At 34.0% G+C, this 24,090-nt stretch overlaps 1 protein-coding gene and 1 pseudogene across 1 annotated transcript; both read right to left on the bottom strand.

Moving 5' to 3' along the window:
* Nucleotides 1–3,644: 3,644 nt before the first annotated feature.
* Nucleotides 3,645–4,208, bottom strand: LOC121392580. Its single transcript, XM_041523731.1, has one exon. The coding sequence runs from the start codon at nucleotides 4,206–4,208 to the stop codon at nucleotides 3,645–3,647; it is 564 nt and encodes a 187-aa protein (XP_041379665.1).
* A 17,475-nt stretch (nucleotides 4,209–21,683) lies between these two features.
* LOC121392579 lies at nucleotides 21,684–23,134 on the bottom strand (annotated as a pseudogene).
* Between the last annotated feature and the right edge of the window lie 956 nt (nucleotides 23,135–24,090).

The raw sequence follows: 24,090 nt of genomic DNA, 5'->3' as shown, positions 1-24,090 counted from the left end.
AACTATGAATTTTTTGTGTTAGCATGACAAAGATAAGTATAGAAAAGCTGAAGGTGGACATTCCAATTCCAATTCTATTTCTTTTATTCAATAAAGTGAAATGCAGAGCAAGAGCACTGCAAGTTGTCTCTTAGAATGAAGCAAAGCAACATGTTTCCAGTTAGGGTGGGGCTATAGGATTTTAGTAGTTAAATATTCCATTGAATAAATTAATAGAAAATAGAATTGGGTTTGGAAAATTTTTTTGAAAACTTCAAGCAGAATACGAAATTACTAAGTAGAATTGGATGTCTGCCTTTCGCTTCTGTAGATAAGTATCAGACAAGGATTCCATTCATGCATAGTGTTTGTTTTTGTTTGATTTCCTATAATAAGATGTCATCAATTAATAAACAACTGTTACTGATTAGAACATTGTATAATGGTCCTTGATTTTTTTGAAAAGGCACATGATAAATGGATAATTTGATATGAACATTTTGCCATTCCAGATTGAGTCCAACTTTAGATATGATTCTTAAAATTCTATCAATGATGTGATACTGATCCAAATTTTAGGTCATTCTAGAAGGTAAATAGTTTTTTACAAAATGTAACACAAGATCACATGTTATTATGTGTAGGGTTAGGAAAATTAGAGTCAAAGGAGTAGTAACAAATGGGATGATGTAATCTTGATAGTCAAATACTATCCAGAACTGCCCAAATATCTCGATGACGTGACATCAGTTTCAAGTTTTCTAGGGCTTAAAAATGAATTAGCTTTATAGTACAATATTAACTCTTTATACTGCTACAACTGATTATTGCAAAGTTAAGAATAATTATAATATACCAATTTGTGGTTAGTGCAGGTTGTAGTTGTAAAATTTTAGATCTATGGTAGTGCTTATATCTTATTTGAGTTTGCCTAGCTGCATATACACTACTATAAGCATACTTATTCCATTATTTGCCTTCCATGCAACCTATGGGCAGGTTTTATATTGCTAATAAGTTAACCTTGAGGCATGTTGAGTTTACATACCAGTATCTTGATTCCATACTATCTGGTTCTAAACTAATATTGATTACTTAATGAGAAAGATTTTTAAACTAAAGCACTGTAGCAGTTATATAAGTAATCAAAACTATATAAACAGATTATATGTAAACAATGCTAACAGATAAAAACTACATCAACCATGGCTACAACTGGCATCTACCCTATATAACTAAATTACACAGCAACATTCATTTTTATGATTTCCTGTACGTTTGTGTCAAAATTGCAAAATTACATCAGTATATATATAGTATTTAATTCTATAAATGCTGTATGGAACTTTTTTAAGAGCTGGATTAATCTGCATAATAAAGCAACAACCAACAAACACAGCAACAATGAATATAATTACTCTTACTACAAGCACTTTGAAATAGGCACCACTGAGCGAAAGAGATTGAGTTCTGTAACTCAAGAAAGCATTCATAGCTTCTACCAACTCTCAAATCATGAAGCTTAGCAAAGGTTTTATAAATATAATCTTGTTTTGTTGATGCAGATACAATAAAAATAAGTTACCAATAACATTTTCTTATACCTTCTATTGATCTTTATTTTGTTATTGTACAAGAAACACATCATCCTTTATCTACAAAAGCAAATAGTGTGTTAACAACAGAAGAAATGCACAATTAATAGTATATATATAATATTATTATCTTAATGCCCTGTATATATATATATATATATAGATAGATAGATAGATAGATAGATAGATAGATAGATAGATAGATAGATAGATAGATAGATAGATAGATAGATAGATAGATAGATAGATAGATAGATAGATAGATAGATAGATAGATAGATAGATAGATAGATAGATAGATAGATAGATAGATAGATAGATAGATAGATAGATAGATAGATAGATAGATAGATAGATAGATAGATAGATAGATAGATAGATAGATAGATAGATAGATAGATAGATAGATAGATAGATAGATAGATAGATAGATAGATAGATAGATAGATAGATAGATAGATAGATAGATAGATAGATAGATAGATAGATAGATAGATAGATAGATAGATAGATAGATAGATAGATAGATAGATAGATAGATAGATAGATAGATAGATAGATAGATAGATAGATAGATAGATAGATAGATAGATAGATAGATGATAGATAGATAGATAGATAGATAGATAGATAGATAGATAGATAGATAGATAGATAGATAGATAGATAGATAGATAGATAGATAGATAGATAGATAGATAGATAGATAGATAGATAGATAGATAGATAGATAGATAGATAGATAGATAGATAGATAGATAGATAGATAGATAGATAGATAGATAGATAGATAGATAGATAGATAGATAGATAGATAGATAGATAGATAGATAGATAGATAGATAGATAGATAGATAGATAGATAGATAGATAGATAGATAGATAGATAGATAGATAGATAGATAGATAGATAGATAGATAGATAGATAGATAGATAGATAGATAGATAGATAGATAGATAGATAGATAGATAGATAGATAGATAGATAGATAGATAGATAGATAGATAGATAGATAGATAGATAGATAGATAGATAGATAGATAGATAGATAGATAGATAGATAGATAGATAGATAGATAGATAGATAGATAGATAGATAGATAGATAGATAGATAGATAGATAGATAGATAGATAGATAGATAGATAGATAGATAGATAGATAGATAGATAGATAGATAGATAGATAGATAGATAGATAGATAGATAGATAGATAGATAGATAGATAGATAGATAGATAGATAGATAGATAGATAGATAGATAGATAGATAGATAGATAGATAGATAGATAGATAGATATATAGATAGATAGATAGATAGATCTACGTTAATACTATACTGATTCATGTCATATACAGAGGGTCATAACAGTAATTGATATATACCTTGTACAATATAAGAATAGTCAATAAGATATACACAGTTTCTTAGTCACCAAGATTGACCAGTACATGTAAACTATTCAATTACTCGTCTAGATAGATTTTGTTTCTAAGAGGGCTAATTATTATAAGTATATAAATAATTAAGTATGCCATAGTTAGTGCTGTTGACCTTAAGCTTGTCTTAATATTAATGCCTTATCTTCCCTGAAGCAAGGAATGTGCCTACTCATTGCCATTATTCAGTCAGAAGGTCAAGAGTGGGACAGGCAGATGTTTTCAGTGGCTCCAGCTGTGACTTGAGAATTTCACCATCACTGATAGCTTAACATTTACTCTCTGTTTAGGTTCAAACAACTCAATAACTTCCAGGAGGATTTTAAAAAATCACAAGAAGTATAACAAAATTTATGTTCCAAATATAAAATTAATACATTAAGGTTCCAAGGTTTAGAGTTATTATTAATTTAACATTGAAATATTGCAATTTTTGCTGGGACTACAGAGACATACAATACAGTATTCTTTTAAGCAGTAAATTATAGGGAAATTCCCATTGGATTAAAAAACATATACAAGTATTCTCAGCATAATTTTAAAAAATGGCTTCTGTTCCTTTTATTCTTCTTGAGATTTTTTTTCTTCTTGAGTCTTTTTTATTTCTTCTTCTTGCAACTTTAGAAAATCTATTTGTTCCTGTAGCCATTTTGAAGCAGCAGTTGGACTTGTTTACTTAGTTTAATAGAATTAGACACAATCTCATAAATATCCAATGGTATTATTAATGCTGACACCAAACCACCAACAACAGCAATACCTCTAGCAGCTACACTTGTAAGTCGAAGTGCAAATACAGAGCCCTCTAAGGCAGCTATTCCACCCATTTCAGCCAGCTGAGCCACAGTTATCCCAGCTTTGATGCCAGCCATACCCACTCGTACAGCATTCTGTCCACCTCTCAAAATACCCACAATAACCTGCTCTACGTTAACACGTGGGTCCTCACTTGCTATCCTTTCAGCTATATTTCTAATATTTTCCCTCAAGCTATTCATAACTTGACAAAGTTGTCGATCTAGTGTCAAAAGATCATTTGCTTCACGAAGCTCTTTCTTGTTGATGACTAGATCTGCAATTGTTGCACCAATGGCAGTGACTCCACCAGCAACAGCAATGCCAGCTCCTATTCCTGTTAAAAGAAGTGAGCCACCAAAAGTAAATGGTATTAAGGCAAAACCAGCTACACTCATAATCCCCCAGTAACTCCAGCAGCTCCTCCGGCAATACGTGATATGCGTACTTTTCGACACACTTCCACAATTCTTTCTTTTTTTGTTTCAAGCTCTTCAATCACATTGCGCCGCATTGGTAGCCATACATCAAGAGCCATTTGGAGTTCAGCACCTAGACGAAGTGCTTGTTCACTATAGAAAAAAAATATGTCGAGCAATATAATTATACTATGATAATACTCTGTTCACATGGAGAATGACTACTAATTTAATGTTATTAGGAATGAGCTAGAGAGAAAATGGTTTGCATCATTGAGAAGGCATTGCAAGTCTGAAAATGTTTGAAAAAAAACAAGTGTTACCTATTCAGGAAAGTCAGATACAGATATCCATATAAAATGTTCTTAGGATTCAACCATGATCTGATGTCATGTATAACTTGTATATAAATAATGAACACTTAGACAAGCACTCTCAACCTTTAGCAGAAAAGTCATAAACTGTCCAAAATGCCTTTAATAGTACATTGATTAAGTAAAGACAATTAGAGTATGACCAATAATGACAACATCTGATATACACGTAGGATGACAGTATGTAACATAAAAAAAACATTCCATACAGTGACAAAGGTTGCCATGATTACTTAAACACAGGGTTAAGGCAAATAGGTCATAAAATAGCAAGTAGAAAAAGGCATCTGTATTATCGACAATGACTTCTTATAAGTATAATGTAAATGTGTTGTCTGTGTTAGACAAGTTATACCTTCTTACCTCAGTGTCATTTCTTGTAATGGCCACAAAGGATACTTCATATCACCATCATACCTTACCAAAACACGTTCTGCCATTACATTCAACATAGTACGTTCAAGCATATCTTTAAGTAACACGTTTTTGAGTTCTGCCTCCTGACGCAGCAATTTGAGAAAGAAGCTGATACCATTTTCACTCTGTAAGGCTTCAGGACAATGGCATACAATACGGTATATACATGAGATGATAGAAACATTGACTGCCCTTTCTCCTGTATTACCTCTACTATCACGAGGAGGAGGTTGTTGCCAAATATCATGAAAGTAAGATGACCGTTTACCCATGAGATCTGGGCAATTTTCATCAGAAAAGTATTGGGTAATTTCATTTAAGCTAATCTTTTCTTTCGTTTTTTTCAAACTCAGCACAGTAGATAGCATCACCATATCCTCGACAAAGTGTAACAATTATCAGACCAGTAAACTTTGAGTGATCAACTTGACTCACAAAATTTAACAATCGTTTAATTGCGCTCACTGTCAATTGAGTATAATACTGAACATGAAAGCCAAAAAGATCACCAAATATATTTTCGACATTCTGCTTGTTTGGATTACTTATTGGATCCATAGGAATACTCTGTCTGCCATTGTCTTTTTCCTGGATTGGAGGCTTTATCAGTTGGTATAGGTTGGCTGATGTTATCAATAACAATACAATATCCTCGAAACAACATTTTAGATTTATCTAACTTTTCTACATCACATTTGATCTCATTGCCTGAAATAGGTTCATCATCATCGTAATTGTCTTTCAGAAGTGGGATATCATCATCTGCATAAGTAAATATAAGATATTTGTTACACAATTAACAATAAGGAGAGATAATACTCTACATTTTATTATAGGTACAAATTACACTGGGAAGACATAACATTCCTAGTAAATCTTGTCAATTACTTTGCAAATTTGATTAGAAGGCATATTGCATGTACATATTATAGTCGTGACATCTGGACCAAAAAAGTTGAGCAAAAGTACAAAATGATTTCAAGCCTGTGGGGAATGGCAGTTGCATGCTACCTGATCTACCATTTACCAAAGAAAAACGAGGAATGTGAGAAACAAGAATAAGTAGTGTCCTCAAGATGTATCTACCAATTATCCACGTGCTTATTTCAAGTTATTAGATGACTATATCTATAAATACAGTCATATCCAATGAATGCAATATATCTATAACAACTAGTGTTAACAATAAGTAACCTAAATCTAATGATGGTAACTTCGATCAACCTAATATGCCCAGATGTGATTCTCTCTTTGACTTAACTAGCTGAATAGCACTATGTAGAAATGAGATAGAGTTTACAATGAAAGCTAACCTGTGTTTCTATCAACAAGACTTCCACTTGTAGCCATTAGAGACAATACGTAAGATTACGGGTACAAACGGATAGGGCGGAGGCGTAGACGTGTGTTTCCCCCACCCTATCACGCTTCACGGTGAAAGGTGGTCTTAAAGGGAGGGTATCATGAAAAATCACTATTTTTTTTGTTTACTTAAAAATAATCATTAGGTGGTATATAGCTCAGAATATTTTTTCCAGATTTTTTCTGGCTACCATTAGCTAGAAAAAAAATAGTTGTTTCCAGCTATTTTTCCAGGATGTAAAAGCACTTCCTGTTGAGGTTGAAATCGGGTGGGGCCGTTATGTGATGTCATCAAAGGGAGAGAAATAAAGCGTTGCAATGGAAGAAAGCGACAACTCGACCAGTTCTTCTGGCACCAATGATGCTGACAGCTATGCAGCTAGTGAAATAAGACTGTCTTGCTCCTTTTCCAGTTTTGAGGGAGAAATCCAGATCCTATAGAGAGCAGTCATGAAGATACAGGCTCAGAAATCATAGAACCATACAGTTTTTGAGCCGATTGCAAGTGGTGAATACTTCCATCCCACTCTCCAGTGGAATATGAAAGTAAATTCTCCAGGCTTGACAATACAGACCTATTTATAGTACTGTTCTGCCTTTTTTGTAGGTGTCAATGTGGACAATGTGAAGTGATGGCAACAGGTCGTGAATGTGTGTGTTGCTGTGAAATAGACATTGTAAAAGACAAGATGAAAGAGAGTAGCAATGAGATACATTGTATCACAGACCATGAAGGGTTTCAATCTGTGTGCTTAAATGTATGGGTGCTACACATAATATTATTATACATCGCTTCATGTTGCATTCTTATTTCCTGCAGACATTACTGCTATATGGCATACAGCCAGCTAACCAGTTGGTGCTGGGGATGGCTCGGGAAAAGAGTAAGAGTAAGTTTTGTGCAGTAAAGATTAGGAACACTTTTCCATCTGATTTTAGTAACTACACAGGTTTCAAATATCCACATTTGTGAAGTTTGTTTGTTATGCATACAATAGTTATTATTATGACAATCTAAAGGTACTCTTATGACTTGAAATGGCAGTGTCCTTGTCTGGCCTTGTGTATTGACTACTTAATGGTGCTAGCTCCTCATCATGTACACTTGCATCCCCTCTACTGCCATCTATACTGAGTTCAAATGTCTTTCTAAATACATTGTTAACATATCTTGCAGTGGAATTATAGTGAACAATTAACACAGGAACAAAGACTATTGGTATTTAGTTACATGTCTTACCATATGTTTGGTCTACAGTCACTTTGCGAACAATGTACCCCCCTTTCTTGTATTTGGGAAACACAATGTCAAACTGTTCCTTGCCCTGTTTGGTTACTGCCTGATCACGATTAGAGTTTTCATTAAAGTGTAGTGATGCCAACTCCAAACCTGCAAAATTGTATAATGGGAGGCAATAACAATTATTCTTACAAAAACAACTTGTAGTAAGCAAAAGAAACCTTAATTCACAAATTAATACACACCTGCAATGCATCCCCTGGATAAGAAAAGGCATTTGACTTTGGTGCAAAGTGGATAACCACACTGTGGTAGGCCTCTAAAGATGATGTCTGGTATTCTGGAGACAAAACGCGTCAAATCCTTGCATAGAGAGGTGTTTGTCAGCAAAGCATGTTCACACCTTGCTGTGTGTAAAGGTCTATACTTGTATAGATGCGCATGGATTAGCAGAAATCTCTCCCTTTGATGACATCACATAACGGCCCCACCCAATTTCAACTCAACAGGAAACGTCTGTAGCTTATTGAAAAATAGCTGGAAACAACTATTTTTTTCTAGCTAATGGTAGCCAGAAAAAATCTGAAAAAAATATGCTGAGCTATATATCACCAAAGGATTCTTTTTAAATTAAAAAAAAATATAGTGATTTTTCATGATACCCTCCCTTTAAATATTGTCTACTTCCTTCCAAGTTTAGCATTAATTTTATCTAAAAACGGATGAGGAAGCAAAGCAGAGAGTCGGAAAAGGAAAAGGAAGTAGTAATTGTAGAAGATTGAAAAGAGAGGAAGGTTGAGCAATAGATGGTAGCTGAAGGTTAGAGAGGAGCAGGGGATGAAGATGAGATACAGTAGTTGGAGCAGTAGAAAGAGGAGAATGGATCTGTGGATCCATAGATATTGATGACATTATGAATGAAGGAATTGATAATTGAGAATATGAAGGGAGAATTGGGCGAGGAGCAGGAAAGGGAGCAGTCGTTTGACCACTGTGCAAATCCTATTGCGAAGTGAAAGTGACATTTTTGCCAAAATGACAGCAATTTGACAATTCTGTTATCTCTGAACTATAGAGATGTTTAACTGCTCTTTTACCTTCAATAGGTACTTTCATCATTCTGTTATTTTTTAAAATGTATTTTTTTCGTGAATGAGGATCCTGGTCCACAGCAATGTCCTGACTTCACACATTGATATCTGGTTGTCAAACATCCAGTCTTGCATCCAAATTCATGTATCAAGAAGGCTACTCTCTCTTCACTGCTTAAGTATTTTCAGGTGAGTCCCAGTCTACAGACAAATTTACAACATATCTAGTCCATCCAAATAATGTACAGATAGAAGGGTGATTATATGACAACAGGATTGATTACAGTAGTCATGGACCTAAAATTAATAGATCTAACCCAGTGATATTCTAAAGTTTTGATTGGTTGTGGTAATAGATCTTCAAAGCATATTTGATCCCATGTTATGCGTCGTACATTGGTATAAACGTTATAGTGTTTCTGCATAATGTCATCATGATCATTTGAGTCTTGTAAAGAAACCTTTAAATGATATCCATACTCTTCACCTTCAAGTAGTAGAAGTCCATTATTTGAGAGAAGGTGTTGAATCTCCTCATCTGAGCTGGAGATTGAAGATTGAAAACTCTTCAAGATAATAGAGTAAGTGTTATAGCTACTTTTACATATTCTATGGTCTGGTGTAAAGGTTAAATCGCTACTATAGTGAACTTGAAAATGTTCTATATTTGATAATGTTTGTTTTAGGGACTGGGCATTCAAGCTATGTCATCATGTATATTATAGCACTTCATGGACTTAATACTTACATACATGTAATTAATACTATGTAATAAGTGATGGACATATCTGTAGTGTGACCTACAAAGTATCACTGCCTGAGTCACATCAAGGTTATCAGCCTATCATAGTAGCTACTTCAATAGCTGTACAAATATTTGATGTTGCAATGTTAGACAAAACAAGAACATGTAGGAATTGTACATATCTTTTTGGTAGAAACATTTTCTTTTTTGCAGCACGGCTAATATGATGCATTAATTTATTAATACCATTTTAAATGTCCTTCTTACAATTCCAATCTATACAGTTATTTACACCAATATCCCCAAGAGCAAGAAAGTTCTCTCGTATGCTATCACTCCAGATGAGCATTGTACTGGTAGCTGGTCACAAGATCCACAGTTTCGTCCAGGATTAATTTTCACCTTTCTTGACATTGAGTCTGTCATTTAAGTGTATATATCCATAATACATAATACATATTATTTATCACCTCATTCATACTGTATAGTGTACATATATATCCTTTACAATCATATATACTTCTGTCATGCATTCATATATAGTCCTTTCTTCAATTTTATTGTATTGTGATTTATTAGAAATTCTACCCCATTATTATCTAGTTATGTTAAAGTAGTTGTAACTTTTAAGTAAAGTGCTGGACAGTTACAATACTACTGCAAAGAAACATACATGTTATACATCTGCTACATGTGTGTATTTTTTTACAGCTGTAACTTATAAAGAAAGTCAGGCTAATAAATTGTATTGCTAAGGCTACAATGATGGGCTACCACTTGAGATAAAATAATTCTATTTGGATTCGCATAAGTCAGCCAAAACGAAAACATGGTGTAGTTCAGGTATGCAGCTTTCTCTATCTCGCTCTACTAACAGCACATGTAAAGACGTTAGCAGATAATAGAGAATTTTGCCTGTGTGATTCTTTTGTGAACACAATCTATATTGACTTCCGGTAAAGTGGCCAAACGACTGGTCACTGGTCACTAGATAAACATATTTTGCTTCATCGTTACGAGACCCTGGGTTAGTCTCAACATCCCCACTGAGTAAGAGAAGTAGGAAGAATAGAGAGTTACTTCTAACAGAGACAGAGAGGTGAGAATATTTTGCTAGAACAATTGTCATGTCTATGGTGACGTGGAAGACGGGAAAGATATAACATATTTTGGCCAAATAACAGATAATAGGAAGGTAGAGGATTGAGTTAATGAAAGGTGGGATTGTTAACTCATGAAAAATAGAGAAAGCCGATAAGCAGAAGCATGGAGCTATGAAGGGCAGCCATTTTATTTTGGAATTTACCGCGTGCGCTTTGATGACTGACCTATTTGAGAAAACGTCGTTGAGCAGTTCCATAGCTTCTGCCAACTCATGCAGTCTTCAAAGTTAGCAATAATTCAGTCCCTTACAGTAACAGCAGTACTATCAAAATAATCTTAGGACGATGTTTCCAATTTTATTCCTGTCATGAATCTTTACTTTTATTGTTAAAATACTTGAGATAAGACTTTGAACGGTGAATATCTTGTATAAACCATAAACTTCTGTTTAAAAATATTTCTTAATTAAGGATCTCCTATTTTTGTAGCTAGTGTATAGAGGTCTTTATTGATGGCCAAAATATTTGGATGGTTTGGTATCAAAATGAACAAAATTAAAAAATTGGCATAATTTTAAATCGACAGTTTCAAAAAAACACCAAGTTAATGAAGAGTGGGTGGCATTATTGTGGGCAGTATTGTGATGTGGCCACGTAAAATAATGTGAATTCAAACTCAAATTATATAGTGACTGATTCTCACGAGATAGCTAGTTGTGTACGAGGTCACTTTGGACCCCCGTACTTGGCAAAGAGTTACAATGTATAATTGAGGAGAATAAGATATGTAGTTGCTGTAACAAAGGAAAATACAAGCCTGAAACTCAATTAAAATAAACATGTTAGAAAAGGAAAAGATTGATTTGCCCATTTTCTGCTGCATTTTTACCAATTTGTTCTCGTTGAACAGCAGTATAATCATTGTACTGACCTCTGCTATTAGATGCTCCAATTGCATTTCCCTTGGGATTATCTTGCAAACACAGTTAAACTCTCTTGTTAGCCTTTTTTTACTTCTTTAGATGATTAATGATGTACACTCCTTTTTACCAGGTAAGGCAACTCCCTTGGAGGCTTTGCAAAAATATTCAGCAATGACATTCTTTCCATTTGTACTATACAGAGGATCACATGTGGAGACATGACATGTACACAAAATTATTATTGAACATTCTTGTTGCTGTCCGTCAATATGCAGATTAAATCCGGCACCAATAAACCCACTATACATGCAGTATCAAGGAACACAGAAAGAATGAAGAGTGTCATCTCATCTTTACAAAGGCATGCAGTGTTACCATTATATACATGATCTTAACGCAGATACATTGCTGCTTAATATAAATACTTTTGGAATACTCAAATTATAATCAATCCCATTAATCAAATAACTACGTTTTGTTTACTATAGCTGTTGTGTTGTTTGTACTATAGGTATAACTAATAGTATGCATCTGTTGTTTCAATACCTAAATTACCACCCATTCACCTTGTGTACTATATGACCAAAGCTATTTTAATTATGATGATATTGTTATCTAATCAGTATAATAGTAGTATAATAATTAGTATAATAATTAATAATAATAGCTTATTAATCCCAATGTTGTCTAGCTCAACACACTCCATAGATATGTCAACAGAGTGATTTTAAATTGTTTAGAATAACAATGTGGTTATTCCATTTTAATAGTTATATTATTATTAAATCATCAATTATTAGGAGATGAAGACACTTACTCTAATTTGTTCTAAGCAAAGAATTAGTTCTAAAATCAGTGATACTTCTCATTCTGTGGGATGCCTTGATGTCCGTCCATACGAATTCAATGCAACATATTAGTGGAACTGATGTCTCCGACAACAGCAATAATGAACATCATCAAAGTCAGTACATTGTTAATGGGATAGGATTGTGTCTAGTATACCTTTTCATTTCCACTACTTGGTCTACTTGCTGATGTAAAGACAGGTAGATATAAAACTATCATTACTAGTGTATACTTCTCATTTGTTGTCTTGGATAATTGGTGGCTTAACAATTATTATTAAGATATTCTTGCCAGAGTATGACATTCTTTCTTTAATAGTCTTTAGTATAGCTTTTATACTTGAATTGATTGGAGTTTGTTGTTTTCAATCTAACATTGTTCAATTTAGTCTTGATCAGTGATAGGAGCATCATCTGATGAACTAAGTTCTATTATCCTTTGGCATATTATGTGTGTACCTTTATCTTATATTATTTCCAAAATTGGACAGTGTATAATGATTGAACAATTTGTCATAGTGTCTTATGTCATGTCAGGTATGGCTGTGTCTGTAGTATTAATAACTAACTATCTCTTTAAACATTGGCTTGATACTACTCCACACATTGTCAATCCAGTCAAGCTTATTGGTCAAGTATTAAATTATGCCAGAAAAAAAAACAAATATCCAAGAAATCGTAGTGCTTTAACCTACTGGGAGAAAGACTATCCTTCACGTCTAGACTTAGGTAAACAAAAATATGGTGGACCTTTTTCAGTGGAGCAAGTAGAAGATGTTAGAACAGTCTTAAGGTTAATTCCCTTATTAATCTCTGTAGTGGGTCTTTGCTGTGCAACTGAATTGACATTGTTTAGTTTTTCTATTCAAAACAAAAGCATCTCTAGCATTATCGTGAATGATTCATTATACTTAATAGTAGCTGGAGTTCTTATTCTTCTCTATCAGTTGTTGATATATCCATGTTTCTATAAATTCATTCCTAGTATGCTCAAGAGAATTGGTCTAGGACTTGTTTTTGCTTTATTAACTACATTATACCATATTGTCATGTTGGCTTGTAGAAACAGTTTTAATTTACATACCATTTCATACGAAGCAATCATCGTTCCCCAAATTTTGTATGGGGTTTCTTATGCCTTTATTTCTTCTCAACATCATTATTGTTCACAATAGCTCAGTGTCCACATGAGATGAGAGGGGTTATTGGTTGGGCTATGGAAATGCAGCATTTGGAGTTGGTTTTTTTATAAGTTTTAGTGGGAAGTATCCATTTAGTTGCCAAGGAGAAATACACTGTCAGAATCTTTACTATTATGTATTAAAGAGTGTCATTATTCTCATAATACTTATTATGTTCCTGATACTGGCCAAATGTTACAAGTTCCGAGTCAGAGACAATGAAATCAATATACATTTGATAACTGAGGAACATTATGAAAGATATTTAGATCAAGAAGTTCATTATGGAAGAGAAATGACAACATCAACAGACTAATTTTATTAGAGTGGTTTATAAAAAATTGATCGTGTCAGTTAATTTTAACTTACAAAGTAAACCTGTAATTACACTTTAATCAATATTATGTCTATCTATATTCTGTTACATCTATTAGACAAGTTTGTTATATTTGTTTGTTTGATTTTAATTTAATAGGAATACCACACCAACAGATGTGGGTCATGTGATACAAGAAAAGTACATTTATTAATTGACCAGTTATGATATTATGACATATATAAATACAGTTAGGAACAGAATGCAAGAACATATCACTGATATTAATTGAGTGGTTTTTTGATTGTTAGCGAGGGATGATGCAATTGCTATCACTACTATCTTGTTTACATTCTTTGTATTGGATTGATATTATCCATCTTTAGCTACATTTACTTAATTTTTAAAAAAAATATTTTTATTTAAAAATATTTACTTGTTGTCAGTTAAAATTAGACTCTTGTGTTTTTTTATCCATAGAATAATTCCAAATGGGTTACACACCCTGGTATTATCTTAATGATGGAGGAATCTGGTAACTTTGGGTTTTAGGTATTTTGTCCTATGAACATAGGGCCACATAGTATTTGTGTGTGCTTGTTTGTTCAGTTGTATATCTTTCTTTGTTCAGTTTTTTTTGTTATATCGTTAGTTTGTGTTAGCTTAGTCAGACCATTATATATCAGCTGTATTATATAGAGGGTGAAAACAACTTAAATCATTCTGCTCAGATAAAGGAGTTTGTATAATGATTATGCAATGATGCAAAAGTATATAGTAACATGTCACAAATGTAATATTAGTGTTTAAATTTTTTTTATGATTTTAATAAAGTCTCACATTTTTGTTAATATAATAACAAAGTGTGTTCACATAATTGTTATTATTAGCTGATAGCATGAGTTTTGTAATTATTTTTGAAAAAAGGTTTACAATGTTAATCTTTAAAAAATTTGCATTCAAAATTTATGAACTAGCACAAATTACAGCACACACACATGCAAATCTAGTTGAATAAGAAAGTCATCACACACTCACACAATGTCACTAAGTATATATCTCATCAATTAACATACAGCTAAATTTATACTATAGATGCAAACTATTAAAAAGTATAGTGTGGGTGTGCTCTATACATATCAGCTTATATTTATGTCTTGAAACTACTTAAGTAAGGGTGGGCAACTAAGGGAGCATATCCCACACCTAGTTTGGCCATTGTGTCCTGAATACATCAGGAAGGTCTCATGAACAGCATATAGCCGCTAACCAATCTCTATAGTTTTCACACCAACTGCAAATAGGGTGGAATCCATGTATCTTCATTTGTTTGGTTGAGAGCAGCAAATGGTGCACTACAAAGGAAGGGGTGCCGATAGTGAGTGTGTAGCTATAGCACCAGCATGACAATAAGAAATTGAACCAATATGTGAGTTTAAATAAGAGTCTTGAGATATTTTCCATTATGGCATCAACAAGATGTGAAACTTGTCATTAGATCCATTAATTGGCTTGGTTCCTTTAGGAAAAATTGTATTGCTTCTTGCGTCATTTATAGGCTAGCAGTAAAGGTGTCAGACATCATTAAGCACTATTTTCCCACAGGTGTTGAATTGTAAGTAGAGATGATCGACTGTTACGTGATGCTATTTCAATCAGCTGGTCATATTATTACTGCATGTTTGCTGAATAGTGTTAGAGGACATTCTAGTCTTTATACCTGTAACAATACATCTTGCGTGTAAAGTCTTCAACGGTTTCTATACAAATGTTTTGTGTAAAGGGTTTTTTACCATAGCAGTTTAGTGTTTAAAACAAACAATCACTAACGCTAAAGATGATATTAATTATCTAGAAGCACTCAAACCTGAGATTTACAAAGGCGTGTTCCTCATGAAAAATCATACATAATAGAAATAACATTAACTGTCTTCTAGTTGTGGAGTTGTTGTGGGAAAGTACTTGTATTCATAATTCTACCTTAATAAAACGCTACTGTTGAGGTTTGACCTACAGTTAAATGTAAAGCTTTTTGTACATGCATGCGATCTATACATTCTATAAATGTTATGGTATAATAATGTTATACCAATATATGATTGATGGCAACACTTTTTCACCATTCTCCTTATTCAGGAGCTGTTGGTAAGCCTGCTCTCACCTACACTGGCAACCTCTAGAGATTGATTGATCCTAAAATGAAATGCGTTGTTGTTAATCAATGCAAAAGGTTCAGCACAAGATAAAGTGTTTTGCAAGACTTCGTTCAAGAAGAGGAATCTTCCTGTTCACCAGAGAAAGTAGACACTGAATGACTGATTTGGTAATCAACTGTTAATATAAAAGTTCCAACAATATCCTTTGACAATTCTGTAGCACATATGCTTATATGGATCTATAGAATTAGTCCCAACATGAAGGTTGGCTATTGACAATGATATAAGTTGGACAAGAACTCATACAATACTATATAGCCTGTAGCATACTATATAGCTTGATGTACTCTTTCGTTAATGATTTGTAAAGTTTTATTTATAATCAAAGGTAAGTCAAAGCAATTGACAAAGCAGTTATTTTAACATCACTAATTAATCATGAATAAACTAGCAAAACAATACACATTAGATCAAGTTAGAAAATATTAATACATATATTTGCAATGTCTGTTACAATGGAGGCAGTGTTGTCTTGTTATCAAAAGCAACTGCCTTTGGCAAGCACCAAACCCAGTTCCAAATTTCACAGGTGCTGCATCTCTCACAGCAGGCCAATGTTTGGAGGTCTGAATATTGTACTTGAGATACTCAAGTTTAACACACCACCAATCAAACCAAATAATACGTAAGAATAAAATATAGCAAGAGATGTAGTGTTTGCTGTTGTTCCTTTGCGATGCCTCTCCAAGGTAGCAATAGCTTGATCTCTTTGTTTGGGATCATTGAGCTGATAAAGAGCTGTGTTATATGGGAGAAATTATTGCAACCATACCAATGGTAGCTGTTGCTTTGAAGAGATCCCATAAGTTGGGATAGACTTTGGCTAACTTGGCAATTTTGTTGACATACATAACTCCTCACATTCCTATCTAGACGCTGTGAGGATGCCTTAAAGTATTCCTTCCAATACTTTGCGTCTTCTTCATTTACTTTAAGTCTTTCCTCTTTTGATAGCAATTCAATTTGCCACTAAGATTTTGGCTACCCATCGTGCTTGGGTTCTCAGCAACAGAAGAGATTGAACCACGACGACCGGACGAAACATATCCAACAAATGCTAAAGTTGGGTCGTCGTTGTCAAACGACATGCTTGTATCGCTCACGAAATGTTTTGTTGGTATATTTTCTGGAAGGTATGGAAGGGCTACCTTATACCCAGTAGACACAATGACAAATCAAATTCCTGCTTGGAGCATCACAAAGGTGACTTCTTTTTGTATTGCAACACTCAATGGCACCCTTTGGAACAAATCGCTCATAGTCAATCATATCGAGCACATGAGACCATTTTTGTTAAGAAAAGATGCATAATTCAGATTCGTTTCTCATTCTGGAATACCATGGCCCTGGTAAGCTAACAACGATCCATTTGTGTCCACTTGCACATCCAGAGAGGCCTGGTTTGCCATAATGAAAAGGAGCAATAGTTGTAACAACTGGGATGATTCTTTGTTAGGGCTTGTGGTTCTTTCCAAGGCAAAACTTTAGCGTAGCGTCGAAAGAAATGTTGGCCCCTTGGTGCACTCCAATAGATGCAACTTGTGTGATCGTACCACTCAGCACAAATATCAGCTGCAGTTTCTCCTCCCCAAAAACTAAGAGCTTACAGTTTCGATGCTCTTCTATTGGTTCCTTTATTTCTTTTGCATGATAAATTTGCCCTCCGAAGCTGGAGAAGATGGAATCACGGGATCATCTGTTATTGGTTCACCAGTACAAGGAACCAGGAACTTACTAGGTAAAGGTTTCTCCATATGACACAGTGACATGCCACAAATCATCTTTCTTCTCTACCTTTACTACAGTTGTGTTAAAACGTATGTGACGATATAGATCGAAATGCTCACAATACGAACGCAAGTATTCTAGTATTTTCGAGTGGTGAGGAAATATCCCATTTCTTCTGGCATAGGATAGTCGGACATTTCGGTGAGGGTCGACGAAGATGTCGTTCGCGTGACTTCATGACCGTTTTCTCATTAGGATCATCCGAGTAATACCAGAGTCCACCAATGTCATCTCTTCTCTCAGCCCTAAGACAGTTAGACCTTCTTCTTTCATGTATTTAACGGCCACTACGCCTGACCACCCAACTCCCAAAACAGTCACATCGTGGTAAAGTCATGCAAGCTTACTGTGCATGCAACAAATTTCTGAGAGCAAAGGATCCAATGCTATGTAACTGCCAGGGCTATATTGTTAAGCTTTATTATGGCTTCCGGATCTATTAAGTCGTTTCCGTTCGACGATGAAAACGTATTATGGGGTGGGACAAAAGCCATGTGCTATGATGGTGTCCAAATTATGAAAGGGAGATCAGAATTATAAATAGGATGTCTGAATTATATATAGTCAGTCCAAATTATAAACAAGAGATCTGAATTATGAAATATAGGAGGTCTAAATTATAAATAGGAGATCTGGGCATGGATTATAAAATAAGAGCTACAAATTACAAACAGGAGGTCCAAATTGTAAATAGGAGATCTGAATTATAGATAGAAAATCTGAATGATTTGTTAAAATTGAGTGCATACACAGTGAATAACTTTATGTCCCATTTGTCAACCCATACATAGAGTGTAGCCTCTAAGCTTACTCTTAGCTTATTTCCTACTTTACTAAGTTTACTATATCCAAGATCTTCACACATAGCTGCCAGACACTAGCTTGTTACTTTTCTTGTTAGGAAAATTTGATTTAGAAATAGTCCATGAATTCATGGCTTACAAGTGTGTGGGCATGACTAATACTATTCTTGACTCACTTAAGCAAGTGTTGGATATGATACTTTGTGATGGATTGGCAGGGTTCTATCTAGAATTTTTTTTTGGGGAGGGGGGGTGGGAGAAGTTGACTTTCAATGCACTTTTAGCTTTATGAATAACATGACTAAAGAGAATAAATTATTAATTACAATGCTATTTTTCTTTTCTTGACTGTTTTGTAATTTTCGATAATTTCTTCCAGTGTTTCATCTGTTAAATGTTCAGGTCCTTCACTACATATTTTCATTGCATGCTCTAAATGTTTCTTCTCCCATCCTGCTTCTCAATCTTGTAAATAATTGCTCAACTGTAGCAGGTAATATTTCCAGTATTGCTGCCAATTTTGATAAATTTGGAAATTTTTTATCATCATTAATTTTTCATATTATACTGTCACAGCTGCAAGTAAAGAATAGCCTACTGAAGTGTACAGTAGTATACTAATAGTATACTACTGTACACTTCAGTAGTCTTTATCGCCTCAGGTGTAACTTAGTTTATATAAATAGCACCTGAAATCTTGATGATTTGTGATGATGATGATGTGTTACTGAATTTATTGTTAATTTAAATACTTTAAAAGAGTAACTGAAATGCGTATTTTTGAAATTTTTGAAACTTGTTTATTCGTTAAATAATAATATGATACATGTAAACCTTACTCCTTTTCTTTAAATGGAACTTTCTTTTGAAATAAAACGAAGTCAAACCTTGCTCAATCATAAGTCAGCCATCTTCTTCCTGTTTAAGCAGCAAACGCATTATGACATCACAGATGAACGATGAACACATGCAAATCGATAGTTTTGCACCTGTTATAGAGATGGATGTACTTGCTAATGAAGAAACTAGTGGATCTGAACAATATTCAAGTCCAATGCAGGATGATTATAGTGAAGATGAAGATTCTTTTGCTGGTATTGTTTACCTTATTTATATGAACCAAGTGATAGCCAAGCGTCAGTATAGTAGTAGTAGTGAAGACTTGGAACTGTCCTCAGAAAGACTTTTAAACTTAATTGGTATGAACATAAATGAGGAATAACGTTTGTAATATATATTTTATGTTGATTATAGGTGTGTGCATGTAGCCACTGCGTAATCATGGGTACTTCAAAGGAGTGGATTTGCTGCACAAGAAATTATGAAAATGAATGAGAAAATGGAAGAAGCTGAAGATAGGATACTGAGCTCCTATGTATTACTGACCATCCACATTACAAACTGCGTATTACCAATACTGACAAGAATATGGATCTGCACCTTTAACCATCAGCTATTAATGAGTGAGTGTTCACTAACCTGAACTTTGTGCTAGCTCCTATTGATATCTCTCTGTCTTCAGTGTCAGAACTTCTATAAGAGAAAAAACAAGTTTACTCACATACAAAGCATTTATATTATACTTACTCTTCAGTTGATGGATAATATAATGATTCATCTGATTTGAATTTATAAGTGTATTGAGTTCAGTACTGTTCTTATCATCAATTAAAAGGTTACATTGTACAGATACATTACGGTACATAGACAAGTTTGTGTTTCATTAGATTGACATTGTATAGTTGTCTGACAGCCTAACATTAACATGTTATGACAGCTTTAACACAACTGAAATTACATACCTTTCGATATCATTTTTTGCTTTTCTTTACTACTTGATAGTACTATTGCAATGAAGTACAATATGAACCAAATCAGTAGAAGTATACACTTCAAAACATGCTTGGTAGAGGATCTGATACAAACGAACATGATTCATATCCAGGCTCTTCAGGTAAATTCGAATGTCCCACTCTTAGCTGAGCTAATTCTTCACAAGCCATTAGGTACAGACCGTTATCATTTCGAATACGTCCGCATACTCCATATATCATTGTGGGCAGAGGAGGGGCCACACCTTTGATCTAAATTAAGTTATCTTTCTCTCTGGTATTAAATTATCTTTCGATTCTCTTCGCTAAGATGACAACACTGTGATGCTTTCTCTTAGTTTGATTGTACTAACACACTTCACTTAGTAAGGTAAATACATGTGGTTTATTGTGACTAAGTTTTGTCTATGGCCTTCGTAATTGTAATCATTGTGTGTATGGTTTATTTTACTATAAATTGGTCAAAACACTTGATTATAGTATATATTTTTCAACCAAATGAATTAATGTAAATTTATGTATATTAGTGTTATTGACATTTTGACAGGTGAATATGTTTGTCATCTTAATATTGCTGTTATTAGTACAAAACATGTACCCACAATCCACAATAGTCACATTCAATCCAAGATATGTGAACATCATGAGTATTGTCTTCATCTCGCCAACATACACCCATACTTTAAAATGTCTGTGTTTATCATTTTTGACTTTGCTTTCTCCTGTTCATCCATTGTTGTTTTGCCCAATACTTTTTGTTGTTTTTCCTTCTTCTTCTTTGTCGAGAAAAATCTAGGTTGTTTAGAATGATTAGAATTAGGTGTGACATTTATTTATGGCCTGAAAGTTTTCTTGTTTTCGGAATAAATATGTTTCGATTGAAGTACTGAAAATACCTGATTGGACATGTTCCTTTACTGTTGTCAGTACATCATGTCATGTTAGATTGTATTAGCGGACAGAAGTTTTTTGCATCAAGTTTTCCACATTGGTCTTTACATGCAGTGAGGTCTTGATGAATCAGCTTGCAGTAACATGAGAGAAATATTCATGTGTGTTAAACTCACTGCTATCAACTGTGCACTGTAAATATCACAGCGGTGTTACTTTCACATTCATTTCGGTTTCATTATACTCACGCCTTCATTTCTGTCTTCGTTTTCTATTGTGTCTTGTTCATCCTTCTTTTCATAATCACCGTTAGCATTCTCAAGTTCATCTTTGTTCTCCATATTCTCCTCTTCTCTTGTGGTTAATTGACATATGAAGAAAATGTATATGCTTACATACCGTTGTATGTACAGGTTGCATCCATACATGTACATGAATACATGTGTACACACGCATGACACATGAGCAATGAAGCTTGCACGAACAATTTTCTAATAGTTTGTTAAGAATGTAGTATGTGTCTTTTTTATTGTAAGACTGAATTCTCCATGTTTTGTCATTGGTTGGTTGTAAAGTTGGATTTAGCTCCATTGCAGCTTTATGTCTTTTATGAATCTCTGTTTTTCTATGTGTTGTTTTACCCCTTTTCTATCTTTTGTAGCTGTTCATAACTAAATTCCGTGCAATTCGAAGAGAGACCCAATGGATTAGCCATCAACACGGCGATTTGTTTTTGTTGTTTAAGTATACTACTTTCAAAAGGCGATGGAATGACTCAGTGAACATGTTGGTGTTAACGACTGTACCCCTAAACATGTAGCCCATGTTCTTGTATGAGGTACATAGTTGTGTTTGAAGTCATTTAAAAAGTTATCATATCGTTCATATCAAAAAGGACATTATTTGCTGTAATCTGACAATGAATTCACTTTCTTTCTTCTCGCTCTTGTAACAAAATGCAAAGCTGGTGATATACTTCTATTCTTTCTTGCCTGTTAGGAATGTGCTGGTAAGAGCAGTTCTCCAAGCCCGATCAACATGCCAAATGCAGAGCACTCTTTTGGTTTGTGGGTACCAAAAACACCAGACCATGCATTATAATATTGTTCTGGCACAATCAGACATGAAATATGCTGTTTCTATATTTCCTACACGTGTATGTACAGCCTTCAAAAACTGTACCAATAATGTGACATCCTCCCGATTGCTTATGGCCCATGCTACAGGTAATCCTTCTCCAAAGTCATCTATTACAAGTATGGATATTAGTTGAAAGTCATACTGAGTGGTGCCATGTGTTTGCATCCATTAAAATGACCATGCTGCCATATTGCATCATTGCATCTCTTTGAAACTCAGTTTGTAATGCTAGTATAAAGTCATCCTGGCAAGGTCATTCATTGTTTCTGACTGCTCTATGCCTTGAGGTTTGAACAAAAGTACAGGATTGTATGACATTCCTGCCATTTCTTCAACCCAAGCACATGTGCTTAAGAGATCATTTCGTATCTTTTCTCACACTCTCTAAATTTAGTCGTCGTTGAATATTGAGTGGTGTCTTGTCGTGAAAGTAATTGTTCACGTCCAATCTCACCATTTGTCATTGTCTCTCTCACATCATCTAATATCCTTTCCATTGATACTCCATCATGTAATTTTGCTGCTATATGATGTTTTAATATCAGGAGGATAGGAAGGTGGGAAAGTTTAATGGAATGACTGTTATGATGTGAAACAATACTCACAGTAATAGCTCCTTGTATTGTGTCTTCCATTACCTTCATATATGCAATACATGATAATCCTACTTTTACTTGAGCCTTGGCTCTTAAGTTGTCGCTCACCTTTTCCTCGAACCCTTACCTTTCCTGACCTGTTGCAGTATAGATACCTATATTTAGTAGCTCCATATATTCGACTTGATGATGTGCTGTACATAATGGGATTTAACATTTCTCCTCTTCCCCTGCTTTTCCATGTGCTAAACTCTTCAAATTACAAAGCAGAACTTGTCAATATTAATTTCCATATTGTGTTCACTTTTAAGATGTGATATCAAAGCAAAGATTGTTGGAAACCTAAATAATTATGTCAATTACACAAAACATCTATTCAAAACCGACCTGGAGTCACATTCGCTGCAACCAAGACTATCGTTTGTTCCAGTTTTTTTTCTTCAGTGTGGTCTTTTTTTCATATGACGAGATAGTCCACTTCTAAATGAAAAAGATTTTGGACAATATGAACATGGAAAACGTGAGGTTGACATAGTTTGTTAAAACAACTTTTTTAAATGCAAAAAGTATAAATATAATAAATAAAGTAGTGATACAAGAATTAAAAGGAAAAAAAAATATTACAGAAATATTTGATACTTGATTATTGAACAGTTAAGGGCAATAAAAGTAAATTATATAGTAAGATTGAAAAGTAATACAGCAAAGATAGAGTTATCAGTAGCACAAGATTCCAGTTAATACAGCAAAGATAAAAGTTATCAGTATATAGCACAAGACTCAGTGGAGGTGCGAATAATTATAGTATCAGTGGAGGTGCGAATAGTTTATAATACGAATAATTATAATAGGCGTGAGCGAATAATTATAATAGGCACGTCTTTATTATTATAGGCGTGCCCTCTGCCCACAATGATATACTGGGGTATGCGGACGTATTCGAAATGATAACGGTCTGTACCTAATGGCTTGTTAATTCTTCATCTGTAGCCATA

The sequence above is a fragment of the Gigantopelta aegis genome, unplaced genomic scaffold, assembly GCF_016097555.1.
Source record: "Gigantopelta aegis isolate Gae_Host unplaced genomic scaffold, Gae_host_genome ctg4110_pilon_pilon, whole genome shotgun sequence".
NCBI classification, from domain to species: Eukaryota; Metazoa; Mollusca; class Gastropoda; order Neomphalida; family Peltospiridae; genus Gigantopelta; species Gigantopelta aegis.
The sequence above is the reverse complement of the archived record's forward strand: the minus strand, read 5'-3'. Positions and strand labels throughout refer to the sequence as shown.

What these genes read in the sequence shown, in the direction of transcription:
- LOC121392580 (XM_041523731.1), bottom strand. Translation starts at nt 4,208, where the DNA reads ATGAGTGTAGCTGGTTTTGCCTTAATACCATTTACTTTTGGTGGCTCA.